At 32.5% G+C, this 17,716-nt stretch overlaps 2 protein-coding genes across 4 annotated transcripts; both read right to left on the bottom strand.

Annotated features, from left to right (window-relative positions):
- Positions 1-687: 687 nt before the first annotated feature.
- LOC114188770 (phosphoenolpyruvate carboxylase kinase 2-like) lies at positions 688-1,815 on the bottom strand. Its single transcript, XM_028077408.1, has 2 exons — positions 979-1,815; positions 688-899 (listed from the first exon to the last, which is right to left on the bottom strand). The coding sequence occupies exons 1-2, from the start codon at positions 1,766-1,768 to the stop codon at positions 865-867; spliced, it is 825 nt and encodes a 274-aa protein (XP_027933209.1). The 5' UTR covers positions 1,769-1,815; the 3' UTR covers positions 688-864.
- A 2,370-nt stretch (positions 1,816-4,185) lies between these two features.
- Positions 4,186-15,221, bottom strand: LOC114187731 (probable serine/threonine protein phosphatase 2A regulatory subunit B''delta). Of its 3 annotated transcripts, none has more exons than XM_028076065.1 (13): positions 14,655-15,220; positions 13,860-14,099; positions 13,534-13,639; positions 13,183-13,279; positions 11,202-11,307; positions 10,878-10,968; positions 8,590-8,731; positions 8,342-8,489; positions 8,040-8,149; positions 7,084-7,240; positions 6,727-6,852; positions 6,479-6,629; positions 4,186-4,811 (listed from the first exon to the last, which is right to left on the bottom strand). In XM_028076065.1, the coding sequence occupies exons 1-12, from the start codon at positions 14,802-14,804 to the stop codon at positions 6,489-6,491; spliced, it is 1,614 nt and encodes a 537-aa protein (XP_027931866.1). In that variant the 5' UTR covers positions 14,805-15,220; the 3' UTR covers positions 4,186-4,811; positions 6,479-6,488. The 3 variants fall into 3 exon arrangements, with proteins under 3 accessions (XP_027931866.1, XP_027931867.1, XP_027931868.1); XM_028076066.1 differs by having other exon boundaries at positions 4,235-4,861; positions 14,655-15,221; XM_028076067.1 differs by lacking the exon at positions 4,186-4,811 and adding an exon at positions 4,895-6,274 and having other exon boundaries at positions 14,655-15,221.
- Between the last annotated feature and the right edge of the window lie 2,495 nt (positions 15,222-17,716).

Here is a 17,716-nt window from a genome sequence, read left to right as displayed (position 1 = left end):
GAATTGTAAACATGAGATGTTATATCATGAAAATAGATAAATTAAAAAATATATAAATAATAAAACATTTTTTAAGTTTTATTTCCTCCAAAGTCGGAAACCTTCAATCCAACTAATATTTTTTTTAGTAATTAAGATGATAAATATTTATAGTTTTCATCCATATATACTTGAAAAGCTCTTTAAACTTATACATGGTTGAGTATCAGGACAGTTCAAACGGAAATGAATAATTAAAAAGTGAATTTTAGATTTAATTAAACCTTATAAATTTGATTTACAAGGTGTGATGTATATTATTTATATATCAAAAATTTATCTTATTTTCAATCTATCAAATCTTACAAAAATTTAGTTGTAAAACTCCGTTTACATCTATTTATATTAAATATAGAATTTACATTTTAAACACTAGTATTTATTTTATCATAATTTTTTCTATTATCATTTATACTATTTATCATAATTATTCATTTTTTCCTTTAAAAAATATAAAAAATAATTTTTGCTAAAACTAATTTATTTTTTAGTAAAATGATGCTGAAAAATTCAAACAACTATTTTTGAATTTGGATTCTCTGTTGGATTTTTTTTACTGTTTATTTACTATATTTTTATAATACACTACTAATCTTGACATTTTAAGATATATTAAAAAGAATATTTAAAATATCAACACAGAAAAAAAAAAAAGAAAAAACATCTGGATTCATCTTTTTCCTTTACATCTTACGGACTAATTAAAACCACGAAAGCTTTCATCTACATTACAAGAGTTTTTGTTTATGCTAAACTACTACTTTAAGTGAAGTTTTCTCTATAATTTTGTACAAAATTGGATGAAATAGTTGGAAGTGGCACTCTTCAAGAGAGATCAGCACTCAAAATCCATGGATGTCCTGCAACACATCAAACATGAATTAATTAATAACCTAACACAAAAATAGTAACTTTTTTTTTTGAAAGGAATAAACATACTCAATGCTTGGTGCGCAGAGATACGTCGAGAGGGGTCTCTACAAATCATCTTCCTGAGAAGATCCTTAGCCTGAGCAGACACAGACCTAAAAACTGTGGAAGGAAACCTAAGATTAGCCCTTAAAACAGCTTCAAAAATTTGAGCAGCAGAGTCGCCATAGAAGGGTGGAATGCCACTCAACATTGCATAAAGAATAACCCCACAGCTCCAAACATCAACTTTCTCGTCGTAGTCTCTCCCCATGATCACTTCCGGCGCCACGTAATAAGGGGTGCCCACCACACCACGCATGCTCCGGCCCTCGCCGAACCACTCGGCGGAGCCGAAGTCGGAGAGTTTAAGGTTGTTGGCTTCGTCGAACAAGAGGTTTTCGGGTTTGATGTCTCTGTGGGCGAGTCCGAGCGCGTGGCAGTGCGTGAGGGCTTCGAGGAGCTGTTTGGTGAGGGAGGCGGCGTGGGACTCCGGTAGAGGGCCGTCGGCGATGCGGTCGAAGAGGGTGCGGGGCTGGCAGAGCTGGAGAACGATGGTGGAGGTGTGGGCGTCTTGGAAGGCGTCGATGATTTTGAGAATGTTGGGGTGGGGAGAGAGGAAGGTCATGGCCTTGGCCTCCACTTCGAGGCAGTGGCGGTCGGTGGCGTCGGTGAGGAGGCGGTGGTTGATGAGTTTGAGAGCGTAGAATTGGTTGGAGGAGCGGTGGAAGCAGCGGAAGACGGTGGCGAATTTGCCTCGGCCGATTTCTTCCAACGCTTGGTATTGTTGTTTTTTGAGGGTTGCTTCTTCTTGGTGCATTTTCTGGTCTGTGGAAATTCTTAGTCTGGAATGGAAGAGGTGTTTGTGTATATATAGAATGATTTGTGTTTTGAAGAATATATGAGAGGATATTCGGTGTTTTGTGTTTACTCACTGGTATTGTTATTCAGTTAATTCTATTGTAGGACCATGCTCTAATTCAATATTCATTCACCAAACTTTTCAAGCTGTGTGCTCCACCTTCATCACAGACTTCTCTTTCTCTTCCACCCAACTTCTTATTTTCTAGATTCTATATTGGATTTTCTGATTTTCTAGATTCTATATTGGATTTTCTTGTGTTGTCATATTGAGCATTAAAATTATACGTAGTTTTACTTTAATATTTTTTTAATATAATTTAGAATTTCAAAATAATTTATTCTCACCATTTTTTTCTTTTTAAATTTTTCACAATAAAGACAAAGGATGCAGTTTTACCATTTGTAATAATCACCTTATTATATTTAACTCGGCATAATTTGATCAGCATACTATAAGTAAATAATGTAATCAAAGTTTGGAAAATGCAGAGATAATCAGGATTTATAACATATTTATCAAAAAAATATTTAAGGACACAAATATTCCCTTTTTGGGGTAGAATATAAAAATTTATCTTTAAAAGAATATTTTAATTGTAAATAATTACAATATATCTTATTTGGTGTGACAACTATTATTAGATGATGACATGATACTCTAGTATATAATGGCACTGGATTCATCATTTATTAATTTTTTTTATTTGTAAACTATAAAAACAAGTTTAATGGGTGTGATCTTTATTAATCGATAAAACAAATTGATATCACTTCGAGTATATTTTATTCTTATTGATAGATTATATTTGTTCTATCATATTCAGCATACTTTCAAAAATTATTGTGTATTTTAAGTTGAAAAGAATATTGTGTATTTAGATTAGTTTCATACGTCTTACTAAAAAAATTAGTTTCATACTGACTGACAATACTGTGAATATATTCCCTTGAACGATAAATAATAGGTAATAGAACGTATAATATTTATATTTAAGAATTTAATCGTAATACACTCAGTATAACTTTTTTTACATCATTAGCTGATTAGAAAGTAATGTAAATGTCGTGTTTAAAATAATTGCAAAAGATTTTACTGAGTTTTAATTTTCAATATAAAATCTGTAATTAAGTGAAAACATTTATGTAAAATTAAATAGTTTTTATAATATCATGGCACTACAGATTACGTGCTTTAGTAAAAAATTTACCCTATCCTGTTATACTGTAATTTAATCATAAATTGAATTAAAGTCTATATACAGATCATTTAACCCCTCCATGGTTTACATACTATCACTTAATCAAAATATTTGTATATTAAATTACTCAGATATAAGACTATTTTCTCAAAACATTTGAAGTCAATATTAAAAAACTTTTATATTAATAAATTTTATCTATAACAATATACGAAGAAATTCTTTCTTTTAAATCCATAATTCATTTATTAATTATTTTATAAATAGTTAATTTTTAACGATTATTCTAAAATCATCTTTTATTTTGAAAACATTTTTGTATATATATTTTTATTTTTTCAATTTTACTTTTTGTTTTAAAAATTAATTATTTTATAAATAATTTAACTTAATCCTTATTTTAAAAACTTTTTATTTTATTTTTTAGTTTTTAAGAATTATTTTAATTAACAATTATTTTAAAAATTAATTATGTATTCTAAAAATAAATATTATTAATTTTAACTTAAATTTGTATGAAAATTAAAAAATACGACAGATAGCATATTCGCTAGTATTAATAATGCGTGTTTGTTTTGTCATCTTACCGTTGAATGAGATTTAGATTTTCATTTCATTTATCCAAACGTTTTTTTTTTTAATTAATTGCAATCCAAACACACCAAATCGTTTGAGTTAAACTCGGCTTTTAAAAATTTGTTAAGTATTACTTTGTTTTAAATAAATAAAACGTAAAACATTTTTAACCCTGACCAATGAAACTGTTAACTTTCACCCATTAATATTAAAACGTAAAACATCTCCTTGATCCAGATAAATATTTTCTTATTAAAACCAAACATTTAGATCTTCATAAATATTAAAACATACGTAATCTGAACATAAACTAATTTGACCACAGATAAACTAGAAAACTATGAAATGATACACTCAAAAGATGTTATAGAATGAAATGAAGTAGAAAAAAACTGAAATGCAATGACGCGGTGTATCAAATAAAATTGCAGTGTAGTTACAAACATTATTTATCAATTTATTATGAAATATAGCAATTAAAATTATGTAATCCAAAGTTCAGAAACGTTAAACATTAGTATGGTCATTTCCTTATTGATTTGAAAATAAGTGCTATGTTCTAAATATTTCATTAAATACAAAAATGATATTGAGTATATTTAACCAACTTAAACGACCTTTTACTAGCAATTTTATAAGTCCACATCTAAGGAGTAATATCAATCAAATTGGACAGAAATGAACTGAAGTTTCCTCTAAACAGTAGATAGAGCAAATCCAATCTACAGCCTCTGCATGCATCAGACAAATGGAATAACGCAGAAAAGACATGACCTTTTTTGTGTGGTACTACACTTTCTTTAAACTCTTCCGTAGCCTAAAAAGAAAAAGAAATTCGGTAAAACAAATAACAGCCTGAGCCATAATTGACGAAACAAATCAGGAATGTACTCTTGTACAGATCCGAGGTAAAAGTGACTCGATCAGTAAATCAAATTACTAAAAATCCATCAGAAATCTCGCTACTTATGGTAAGCGTCTGAAAATGACGTCAATTTAATTCAACTTGGCTAATCACCTCTCAGCAAAGGTCCTCACTTTACATGGACTTTGGTCCAGCGACAAAACTTCCAAGATAACGGTCCCAATATTTATCAGATGCGAGTCTGAATATCGTTGTAGCTGCTTGGCCCCCATCCAAAACATATTCCATAGCGAAGCTTGGAATTCCTCCCCTTCGGGGCAACGTTGGCGTTCAAAGCTGAACTTGAGTCATGTGTCTCTCTGAACAATGGCCAGTCAATCCGACATACGGCATTAATACTTTTCATACACTACTAATGTACAATGTTCAAAACGAGATTAACTTAAAAGTTAAAAATGCTTTCATAATTAAGAGGAAACAGAAAATTATACACACTGCATAGTAGTCAGTTGACCAAAAGGGCTCCCAAAAAATGATCAAATAGCATGATAAAATGGAGGGGGGATAATTGGCACCTCTTTTCTCTTCCCCCATCCCAAATGTAAGTTTACGGAATTACGGGGAGCATGAAGAGAATAGAAAGGTGGGTGCGAGTAGAATCTCCCTAGAATGGATTGGCTAGGGAAGCAAAATGTGAACTGCCCAGGTACACCACAAAATCACAATGGCTCAATTTGGGCAAGGCCACCAAGGAAGGAAGTCACAGTTTAGGTCAATATCGATGAAAGCACGGGTTCTGGGCAAGGGCATGAGGAGATAACATAAATGACTTGAGATACTTGTACTCTGCACAATGAATAGATAGATAGATATGGGCTTTTGTTTTTTCAACCAATATATTTGTTTGTCTTCTTTATTTATCAATATACACACTATTAAGTTTTAAGAAAATATGTTTCATTTTGAGAATGAGAGGGTTCAAGAATAACCATCAGATAAAAGAAATGGTCAATATAACTACATAATTTAAAATCTTACACGATTGTTTATTCTACTCTCCCACACCACACGCACTCGTGCTCGTGTATCCCGTCACTCTTTACAAAACCACCAATTCCTCTGCCCTCTGACTTCCATCCAGCACTCCAATGTTTAATGAAATGCTTTTTTATTTAAAAAGTAAGAGCGACCGCTGACAAGCCCAACCGCAGAACCTCATGAAAGAATTACCAAGGCCACATTTATTTATCCAAAAATTTTCTATTGCCAGACTCCCACCTACATGAATCCATGGCGTAGCCCCTGAACATTCCATTACAGTTGAAGCCATGCAGCATGCCACTAGGATTGGACACGACGATGAACTTGTGTTCCCTTCATCTCGTTTTTTATTTCATGTGATATTCATGTTTAAATTCATCAAACATTGGAGACGAGAGTGAATGTTGAAGTCAGCTGGGCATAGAAATGGATAGAGAAAATGACGATTTTGGAAAGAAAAAAGAAGAAATAGGAGAGGAAGAGAGACACGAGCGAGTGAAAGAATAGAATACATAGTCATGTTAGATTATATCTTGACAGTTTATTTTAATCCAACGGTTATTATTGAACCCTCTTATTCTCACAATAAAACATCTTTCTCACTATAGTCAATGCGGTAATACCCCAATTGATAATAACGCAATCAATTGATCACGAGGAAAGCTGCAAGGTGAATGCAAGCTTCCATGTCCAAATCCTAAATACAGAGCATTGTAAAACAATTATGCCCCCGGGATTGAAATTTCTAAATCACTACAGCGAGAACGCCATTGAAAATGCTCTGCATTTGCAAAAGTAATTAAATTAAAAGAGAATAATAATTTTGATTTGCTGGCTTGGAATGCCTGCAACCTGCTTAAGACCAGTCCAGCTTAGTGCTGCCCTGATCCGTATTTAGCCCAGTCTGATTTGAATAGGCCCCTTTTTCCAAATTATATTATAAATGCAAGGTAAATTGGATAAGTATTATCATATTTAAACTTACAAAAATGATGTCAGAAAGGAGCCTCTAGCGATTCATCCCAAACTTCTGCACTACCATTGGATGCATCCTCTACGTCTTCTTCCATTGAAAGCCTTATATATTCTCTATGAGCAAAGCGATCCCACTCTGTCAATGTAGGATTCTCACGTTCCTGTTCACAGAAGGGCATAAATACAATCAAAACTCACCAAAAATAGTCACTCATACTGACTCAACAGCGAAATAACTTCTATCAAATATTCATGCACCTGACGAATCAAAAATGGGTCACGAGTTTCGAAGGCCATAAACTTATTCAGATTGAACAGGATATTGAAAACACTTCCTGAGAGTTTACCGCCTTTCAGGTCTCGCAGAGTTACATAGCTCTCATCCTACAGAATCAAGAATTTGAATTTAAAATTAAGGAAAATAAAGCATAAAATCAACCAAAAGGATGGAGAAGGGACAAGAAAATGAGCAACCAAAAAGTGAAATTAGTATTTGTTATTTTTCCGAGACAAGAGAAAGTTTTAAACAGATTATATTAGCATATCATATTCCATCTAGAATGAATTCCCAACAACATAACGAAGAATCAATTGAAGTAAGATAGAGAGACAAACCTCAGGTCCAACCATGTCAATAATCTGGCACAGTATATCCTCAAATAGCACAGGTTCTTGGGCCATGCACTCCATTCGATGCAATTGCTCCTCATAAAAAAATTGCAGTTCATTCCGTGTCAGAACTCCATTTCCATCCAAATCAATGCACTTAAACCTAATCAAGACAAATCAAATCACAAATAATAACTAATTAAAGCCAACTAAAAAGGTCAAATATCCAATGTTTGCTAGAGGGAAGTGAAAAAAAAAAGTGAAAAGCTTCAAGAAAAATAAAAAGGGAAGAAAAAAATAATCAAACATCCAAAGTTCTTCCATTTATTCCATATATCAAGCAGCCCGAATTTACATCAATCCATTTCCCCTGTCCTGTTTTCAGCATTACCTTTTTTTGTTGAGGCTAAACTTAAGCATTCTACCCTACTACACAAAGTTTACAATATCATATGACCTGAAGGGCTTTCTTATCCCAAGGAAGGTGTTTGGATGTGTTTGAAATTGTTTTTGTTAAGAACCAATAAATGAAAAGAGAAAGAAAAGAAAACTTTTTATTGAATAGAATGAAAAGAGCAACAAATAGGAGAGCACTCTCTCCTTCAAGGGCTTCCCATTCACAGAGGTAACATTCAGTCTACAAAATCACCCCCTCTTCCTCTCCTTCTCTGGTATTTATATCTAACTAACACCTCAAGTAACTAACTCATGAATATTCTTACTATCTTAACTAATTTCACTTATCTGTGTATCCTGACAGTTTCCAATCGGTTTAAAATATTAAATGAATAAAACCAGTTTGAGAGATTGTTTTCACCATGCAAACATTAAAAACAGTTTTATATTTCTTATATCTTCTAGATTTTGTAATTTGAAATAATTCAATATAAAGGAAACACCTAATGATAGTAGTTTTGGGGTGGGGGGTTAAGCAAATATTTTAATGGATGGAAACAAAATACCAATACTCAAGACTTGGCTCAGATGATTTATCCTCTTCTGACAGTATGAAGTAAACAAAATCTTCATAACCCATCTTTCCCTCAACCTTACTGGTAAATCTTCTAGGAACCTGAGATAATATTGAAGTGAATCAAATTTTGCATCGTGAACAAATGATCTGATAATTCATATAAACAGATGTGAAAAGACAATGCAAGTGTATTACAAGTAAAGGGTAGGGCTTTGAGTTGTCTGTGGCCCTAGACAACAATAGTCAAATTAGAAGACAGAAGCAACACATGATATAGTAATCCACACCAACCTGGGAAAATATTCTATCAACAATTCGATAGGTAAGCGCGTGGTTACCATATCTGATAAGGTTCTCTTTGTCTATCAAGAAATCATGGTCTGTATCCAGCTCCCAAAACTTGCAGTATATGACGTAAAAATGCTCATAAGAAAAGTATCTGTAGATAATATTAAGGTAAAAAACAGTAAGGCATCTTCACAAAATCAAGGTCATTTTACATAGTTAATGAAAATGACGTCTTCAAAAAGTACACCTACCTCAAAACCTTGTTTATGTCCTCTTCTTCATCAGCATGCTGCATTGCATCAATTATGTTTCCACGCTTCAGCTCCCTCAGGGTGAGACGACCATTTCCTGATCTATTAATGTAGTAATATATTCTGTATATGACAGTTTCAGCTGGACCATCAGAAAAACAAGTAGTTATGAACATTGCACCACAAAGAAAGACAAAAAAAGAACATTATATCAGATGATAATGTCAACAAAGTTGAAAAACTGGTTACATGGGAAAATGCCAGCTAGAATTATTTCAGTAAGCGTAAACAATCAACAAACAGAGCTGACAGGTATGTGGATTGCCTAAGCAGGAGAAAAGTAAATGTTTAAATATCATCCAATAGATTTGGATCGATCAAGTGGCTACTTGACAGCACACAGTTTTGCATGGTCATGAGTAGAAAAAAACTAATTGTCCAAACCAATAGCGCTTATAAATAGCAGCTGCAGGCAATACCCAACAATTTTAAAAGGAACACATAGCTAATTATATTTTGTAAGGTAAAGATTGAATCAAATTTCATGAAAGCACACTACATTGGATTGAAAAAAAAAAGATGTACTGTGTCAGAAACATGCAGCCTTGCTTTGCTCATGTCGCTGTACTTAAAATGTCATTTTTTATTGTTCATCTATTGTATGATTCATAAATTGATTCGATTTGATTCAGAATTCATAAAATATCTCTTCTAAATCACAATATATGATATAGTCACAAAACAGCGTAAAATATATCTTCCAAGTACAATTCATAAACTAGTTCCTGCAATTCAATAACCATGACTGTAATATTCTAAAACTCTCCCTCATGCTAAAGCTGGCTAAGCAGGGTACTACGCCACAAAAAAGAGGCTAGGGAAACAAGACGACACATGTGGAGCCCATGGACCATCAAGAACAGCAGGTGAAAAGTAGTTCATAAAGGCACATAAGAGGTTCTCCAATAATGGCACCCCGAGGGATGGTCAATGGGTGACTTCTGAACAAGACAACGGTGTCTGGTTTAACAACCAAAGATTAAAACAGTTAATCAGCCTCCACAGTGGTATTTAAAACAGAAAAAAAAATAAAGGCCAGACTAGAGAAGATTTGCATTTTAGGGAACTCATCAACGAAATAGTTATATGATGGGTCAAAAATTATCTGATTGGAGCCAAGGGAGTTTGGATGGTATCAAATAGATGTGTATGTCAAAGACAAAACTCAAAAGAGATGATCAAAAAACAAAGCTGAGGATTGAAGATAATCAAAGACTATTCTATTCGATGGAGTAGTTCAGCTAATTCTACATAGCAAAAAAGAGAAATGCCCCTCAGAGTGGATGCTGTGGCTTTAGTATAATGTTGGAATTAGGTTTAGAAGGATAAAATGGAGAGAAAAAGAATAAATACAATAAAATTCATATTGTCTAGACATTATATGATGTGTTATAATTCAATGGTAAAACCTAAATTACTAATCCTTATTTTTGTACTAGTAACCCTAACTAAATAAGCTAACAAAATCACACGAATTACAAAGCATGCAAACTATGATAAGCAACCTAATCCGTCTAAGATACTCTAAAATATTCCAAGATATGACACTGATATTATGGGATAGTATAACAAAACCAAACCACAAAAAGTTGCTCCAAATTCTTTCAATAAATCCAACACAGGGGTCAGATATAGATAAAGGATATGTCAGAAGACCTAGCACAAACAATAAAGCATTCTCCGGGGCATGGAGTGTGTAATTTGTTGATTACTAACTCAACTGTAATGTCTCTCTCTACATATCTTGCAGTAAAATATCTGAAAACAAGTTTAAGGACATACCCAGTAAGTAGAACTTGATTTACCCAACAAGGGTCAGGATAGAACACTACAGAAAAATTTTCAACAGAGACAGGAAGTTCAACTCAAAGGGAGTGTCAGAAATTTGGCAGAAAAGGTTTACAAAAGGCTAATTTGGAAGTGTGAGAATAATGCAGAAGATCTGCCCAATCTCCCTTAATATCCAAAATAGTGACTCCACTCAAGCAGTCAAAGGAAGAACAACACTGCCATAAAACTTTACTGCAGTTAAAATTAGTCCTTTATAAGGCAACATCAACGAAAAACTGCTTCAGGGTAGAAGAGGACATTCATGCCTTCCAATAATCCACAAATGGTTTTGTTTAGAAATCAAGTATGGCAAGATTTTCAAATTTATTAACCGATGTCCACATTTCAACTTAAATGAACCCCTATATACAAGGTTACAACCAAGATGGAAAACAAACCGTATCTCTCTTGAAACTCAGGTGTGCTCTGCAGAAACTCCAATCCTGGATGAGTTGCCAAAAGTTCACGTAGCACAGGTTTAAAATCATCCTGACATGAAGTATAATATAGTTAGAAAGAAGATCAACAGGAATATACTACCATAGCCAATAAAATCAACAAAAATGCCACTAAAATAATCAATCACACTAGAATCTAGGAACCCAAGAAATGATATTTTGATAGATATAATCCGGTCAAGGCTAAGTGTAACTCTTAGATGAGGAGAAGAAAACTAAATGAAATCAAAGGCAGGAAACATAAATGCAAGAGAAATAAAATACCTGAGTAAGGTATTTGAGCTGTGGTTGCTTTAAAATTGCGAATATTTGGGTTGCTATATCTTTTGTCAACATGTTTCCATTGACCCAATAATCAATAAATGCTTTCCTATAGGAATATAAAATCAAGGAATTAAGCATAAGTATTGGGAATTACTAATTACGGGGAACAGAACCATTCAAGTATAGTTCCTACCTAAGTCATGGAAGGAGACTTAAATAAAAGCAAGCTCATTTTATTAATAAACATAAGGTCGTTCAAGCAAGAAATCAATCAGCATACTGCCAAAATGAATTGAAATAGCAGTTTGCAACAGTAGTTTCCGGTTTAACACCAAACACAAGGGAACCATAGAGAATTCTTGGCCAAACAATGCATAAAACAAAGTTTGGGGCATATGCTTGTTTCTGACAACTTGCCTCTTCCTACTAACGCTTGGTTCCTTAACTTTTTACCTTGAACAGTACAGCATCAAATATTTTACATGTCATAGTAGGAAAAACTAAAAACATTCATTACTCAATAGATGATCCAGAGAGGAAATTTAATGTTCTTTTCTTTCTAGTCAAAACTGTTCTGACATACTTTTCAGTTAAGATCATGTTTGTTGATAGCAAAGAAGAAGAAAGACTCCAAAGGGAAAAAGATATAAAAAATTAGTCGATGTACTTTCCACAGCCTCTTCAACAAGCCATCATTCATCTTTCAAATGACAATACTTTCCTGGTTTCCTTTAATACACTTTTGACATGTCAAACGAGGTTCATTTCTAGGTGTCCAAATTCAATACTTAGTAGAAATTTGGTTCTTAAATGTTACAACAGATAAAGTCAATATTACACATTTCAAAATGTCCGTTACATATTTCTCGGGAGGGGGAATTAATCACCTCTTTTACAAAATCTCTCAAAGGAAACTGCCTGGAAAAGAAAACATTCCCCTGAAACCATAATATGAACATGCTCTTTCAAGTGATTTCTATCAGTTTTGAAGTATTTTATATGTATAAGATGACTGCTAATTTGACCACGAAACAATAATAGTTTGCCTGTTTTAGGTCGATTTCTAACAACTTTCCTAATCACTCCTCAGATTAGATACTATCAACATCATTGTTGACTTTGCAATGATATAATGCAATTAACTCAAATTTAAAATCCTAGAAACTAGTGGGAAGAGATATTTGAAACCACAACTAAATTATCGATAGGGGACAGAGCATAGATAAAATATTTATGGCATTTGTGAAATATTGGTAAATAGAATCAAACAAATGAACTAAGGTCATTGATATAACATGTAAACTAATGCAACCCACCTCCCTTGAGCTTGACATATGAATCAAGGATAGATCTACCACTACCAGTACCACCTCCCTTTATACTTTTATTATAAACACGTAAAACTCAGAATAACTCACTGAAGATGGCTCCAATATGTCAAAGAATCACTTAATATTACGGGACCTAAAGAATGTTCCTATCTTGTAAAGGACGGCTTATTTGGGAAAGGGAATTAAACATTAATACATTACAGCAGCAGGGTAATGTGTGAATAAGGTAAAACTTGAGAATCTTGTAAGCTTAAGGCTTTGTATAATGAAGAACTCACTTCGTAACCTAACATAACAAAGAATATACTTAGCTAAATCCTTAAAATAAAAAACTCATCGTACAAAAAAATTGGGAGGGAAAAAAAGAACACACAGCGGGGGAGTGTACAGTGCAAGTTGACCCCTAGTTTGATTAGCCAGTTGAATAAAGAAATTAATTATCAAAAATAAATAATGGGATAGTCAGAAATACAGGTTTTTCGGGTTCCAAGCTCTTTCCTTTTTCTGAATAATTACACCGTACTTTTCATGTTTCAGCCCTATTCAATGTCATGACATCTAAATAAACATTTTTTAACCACTTTCCACAGCACAAAAACATACACAAGCATAATTTTTTTAAATTATAATGATAATAATAAAGCACACACCTTGTCACAAATCCAGTTCCATCGTCAATCTTTCTAAAAAGAGATGTGGAAAAGAAAGATGGCAGCTTGCATACTTCCTTAGTAATTGTCTTGAATTCTGCCAACCAAAAGAAACAAGTAGAACAGAATTAATCTAGTATTACTGTAACTGTTCATTTTATTAGAGTGGTTTTCAGATAGATAGTCACGTATTGACTTGTGGAAGCATTAAAACTATTTTTTTTATTTAATAAAATGAGGGGTTGTGATTGCTTAAAAAGCTATGATGTGCACGCTATTGGAAATCACAGTTTCCCCCAATTGCCAATTGCTCCTTCAGACTGTAACGCCTCTATATTCCCAATATCTCACCATGTATCTGCAGACCATCCATGTGATCATGAAATAAATGGTCAATTCTAACAAGGCATTGTTCTTTCAGTTCATTTGGAGGAGGACGCCCAAATTGAAAGTAAAACTGCAAGCACACAAGTATCTATGTTATGAGAAAAAAAAAAATAGCATGAAAAGGGGGAAGGAGAGGGTGATAAACAAAAAAGAAGAAAAATAAACACAGTACATACTCAAACAGTCAGCAGACGAGGAAAAAAAGAAAAGCATGACAAATAAAAATATTCAGGAAAGCATCACATATAAATAAAGAATATACTGACAAACAGATACTAGATGGGCCTAACCTGAGGTATCAATTCTTTTACTGGCTCACTGACAACCTTCAAAGGAGAACCCAAGTTAGAAGGGCCAACTCTATGTTTCACTATGCGAGGGGAGCCAGATGAACTTCTTGGCGAAAGAGGCGGTGCAGTGCCAGCGGGAAACATGGAGGGCAAAGAATTGCTTGAAGAATTTGGACTAGAGCAGTTCCCTGGTACATTCAAGGGAGCACCTGACTTTGCTTCATTTAGCAACGATGTTACCTACACACATTAACAAGTCAGACATAAGATTAAGAATAAAATCACAAACGCACGAATTTATCCTTTAAAGACTGTTTAAAGGGAAAACTTGACCAATAAGGAAACTCAAATTTTCAAAAACAAAATTAATAATCCATATTTCATTCATGAGTATCATCAAGACTTATTTATATGGCTTGTGAAAGTAGACAATAGTCCTTCCTATAATAAGCTGCGGTGATTTCTCTTAAGGAAAGAGATTAAGACATAATAGTAGACATTAATCACTCATTAACATAAAAATATGTCGAGTATATCTAGGAAAAAATCATAATAATGCTCATGAAGTAGGTGTATGGAACCCCACACCAACGACTATCTTTCATTAACATAAACAATAATTAATAATCCATCATTCTCACAAAAACATTGTGGATTTGAGTATTATTATTCGAATGATTATTAATTTATCATCTGACAGCGGAAGTTGCTACTACGAATGGATATATAATAAGAATTGTGAAATGAACAACGCTGCAATATGTTCATTTCCTAATAACATGTTACGAAGCGTACCAATCGATTACTTTCGGGAAGCGAAAGCCACTGCTCGAAGAGCGTCTCAACGAAACTTAGGTTAGATTTGAGTGCCAAAGAGGACACCTCAGGGAGCTGCAACAGCTCGACATCCAACGACGCCGTATCGCTAACGACCTCCATGCTCATCTAATCGAAACCGTGACCTTATCTCTCATTCACGAACCGAACCACGCAAAGAACAAAGCGAAACCTGCTCGAGCGAGCTGAATTTGAATGCCTTTGAATCGAAACTGCGTGCGCCAACCAGATTCTATATCGGAATGAAACAAATGTGCTGGAGCCAGCTGCGGATTCAGAAGGAACCCTAGATCTTTCTACTGTTAGGAATTACGATCGATTACCGATGTAGATTGAGGAGATGGATCGGTGCGGCGATCTGGTGAGAGGCTTCGACGGTGCAAGAATGCGCGAGGGAAATAAAATTGGATGTAAAATTCTGTAGAGATCCACGCGAATTTGGAGGGAGAGAGAACAAATGTGTGTGCAGATACTGGAAAAGAAAATGAATAGAGGCGTGTTCGTTTTTGTGTTTTTGTGTATTTTATTTGTTTGGAAATGAAGAGAAAGAGCAGAAAATGAAAATTTGGCAGGGCGACACGTGGTCTGCTTACGGAAAATACGGTTTTTTGAGTGCAATCATCAGTCTTCACATGTTGGAGGATCCTACGTCTACAGTCAACACCACTTCAAGTTCCCATCCATGGTTCCATTATTTTTTGGGGTACGACCCTAACAGTACTTTATTTAATTGCACATATCCTTGGTTTCATTATTGCTATTGAGTAGTGTATTAAATAATGAAAGATGTTATTTGTACTATAAAAAATATAATCATATATATATATATTGGAATTTTATGAGTTTTTTCAAAATTTTAATTTGCAAATAAAAGAAACTTGATATATGGATTTGAAATTATGAAATCCACACAAGTTTAAAGTGGTATATTATGCGTTGATCTTAAGTTTATTGGTTAGTGTGTATTCACTTGCTTTTTTGTGACCACATCATAATGCCTTTTTAATTATCACGTATCCATGTGAGATTAAGTGTGAAATAAATGTGTAATATTATATAATATAAGAAAAAAAATAAAGACAAATTTTAGTCCTCATTCATTCATTAATTAATGCAAATAATTTTACGAACAATTTGTCCAGTGATCTTTATAAATGTAAACAACGAATTTGTCCGTTTATCTTATTTAAACTGTAATTTTAATCATTAAACTCTTCAAACAAATGGTAAATATGGATAAGGTAAGAGTGGATTACTTTGTCTAAACTCATTCCATATGAAAAGATATAGAGTTTGTTATACTTACAAATGATTTTTAGAAATTAAGTGGAAACATAGAACGTAATCAGACTTAGATTTGCGGTACAATAATGATATTTCTTTTTTCAATACATGAATAAAACATATGAAACAATACTAATAAAAATAAAATGATATACATAAATTTTAAATGTAAATTTCACTTCAAAATGTCAAGAATAAAAAATAAGCTATACGTCTACTCAAAAAAATAAACAATTATAAGATATTATATTTAAGTTAAAAGTACAAATTTCTTTAAGAAAAAAAATACGTGCTATTTAGTGAATTCATTAAATTTTTCTGAACCCACTTATCTTTAAAAAATTCTTGAGTTATAACCGGTTCTTCTTGTATAACTAAAACTTAATTTTCAAACACAAATAGTGGTTTCCGTTCAAGGTGTACATAAATAAATGCATTTATCAACAAAAGTATAAGGATAGAGAGGAGGCGTACGAGTACAAGTTATATGGAGTTTTATTATTTTAGGTTTACTCTGTAATTTGGTTTTGGTTTTTATATTTAAGTTAATATTTGTTTTGGTTTTTATATTTATTTTTAATTTAATTTAATTTTTATTTTAAAAAATTAATATAATATTTTTTTTAAATTAATATTAACACTGTTCAAAAGTGATATTTATCAAAATTGTCAAAATTTGGTTATTTTAACACATGGTATTCTCATATGAAAATCTCAAAGCTTGACACAGTATACTTTCAATAAATATTAACGTCAATCTAACTGGATGAACCATATTGAATTTATTTTACAAAAAAAAAAATACTAATTTGAATAAAATAAATAAGAGTTAAAACAAATCAAAAATTTAAATATATAAATCAAATTACTAATTAAATCATTATTTTATTATTAAGAAATCAAATTTATAAATCGAGAAATCAAATGATTGAGTTTTATTTTATAAAAAATATTATATTTAACCTTTTGCTACACTCTATTTAAGTTATTTAACTTATCTACTCATTTATTTGTCTTAGAATACAACCTCGGTTAAAAATTTTCATCAGTGAATTGTTTTTTTCTTCTTCTCTTTTTTGTTTTGAAACATTTTATAAGGATATTGTATGCATATGTTGTTTTGTGGTCTCACGTGACTCAAAAAGATTCAAGATAAATCATTATCACTCTTTCATAATAATGTGTGCTTACATAGTTCAAGTAACATTTACAAATCATTATTTTGTTTTTGTGAGTAACTAAGCAAATTTGTCATATTAGATTTTTCGAGAGAGGATCACAATAGAGATATAACATCAATAAAACATAAGTCAAGCTCATATATAAAGGATTGACATCATTCTTAACAAAAAAGCTCGAGACTATTGATTTAAGAGAAAATAACAAATATTTTCTACTTAACTTTATAGGAAGAAATAGAAAAGAATCATATAAAAGTTTTTTAAATTTAAAACGAATAAGTACACCTGGTCTACGAATATATTACAACTAACAACAAATTCCTCGAATTTTAGGAGGCATGAGGTTGTCATTCTTTCAACTTTTAAAGGTATAATGACTGATAGAGAGGCTCAATTAGAAAAAATTGGCGATGAAGTTTTATGTTATACATGGTAATCTTTCTAATATGTGAATATATGGTGTTTCGTGTACACTAGAGTCTTACTCAATTAGACTCATATCACGATAAAACTATTATACTATTATGTTTTTCGGATCCAAACACATATCTTGAT

Source organism: Vigna unguiculata, chromosome 6 (genome assembly GCF_004118075.2).
Source record: "Vigna unguiculata cultivar IT97K-499-35 chromosome 6, ASM411807v1, whole genome shotgun sequence".
NCBI lineage: Eukaryota > Viridiplantae > Streptophyta > Magnoliopsida > Fabales > Fabaceae > Vigna > Vigna unguiculata.
Note: the sequence above shows the minus strand (reverse complement) of the source record. Positions and strands in the feature narration are given on the sequence as shown.

Bases quoted from the DNA above. Each gene is read 5' to 3' on its own strand.
- LOC114188770 (XM_028077408.1), bottom strand. From the start codon at position 1,768: ATGCACCAAGAAGAAGCAACCCTCAAAAAACAACAATACCAAGCGTTG. The intron at 900-978 runs GTATGTTTATTC...GATGTGTTGCAG, and splicing joins CTCTGCGCACCAAGCATTGA to GACATCCATGGATTTTGAGT.
- LOC114187731 (XM_028076066.1), bottom strand. From the start codon at position 14,804: ATGAGCATGGAGGTCGTTAGCGATACGGCGTCGTTGGATGTCGAGCTG. The intron at 13,640-13,859 runs GTTAGGCCCATC...GTGTGCTTGCAG, and splicing joins TAAAAGAATTGATACCTCAG to TTTTACTTTCAATTTGGGCG. The intron at 6,630-6,726 runs GTGCATGAATAT...TTCTGTGAACAG, and splicing joins ACCCATTTTTGATTCGTCAG to GAACGTGAGAATCCTACATT.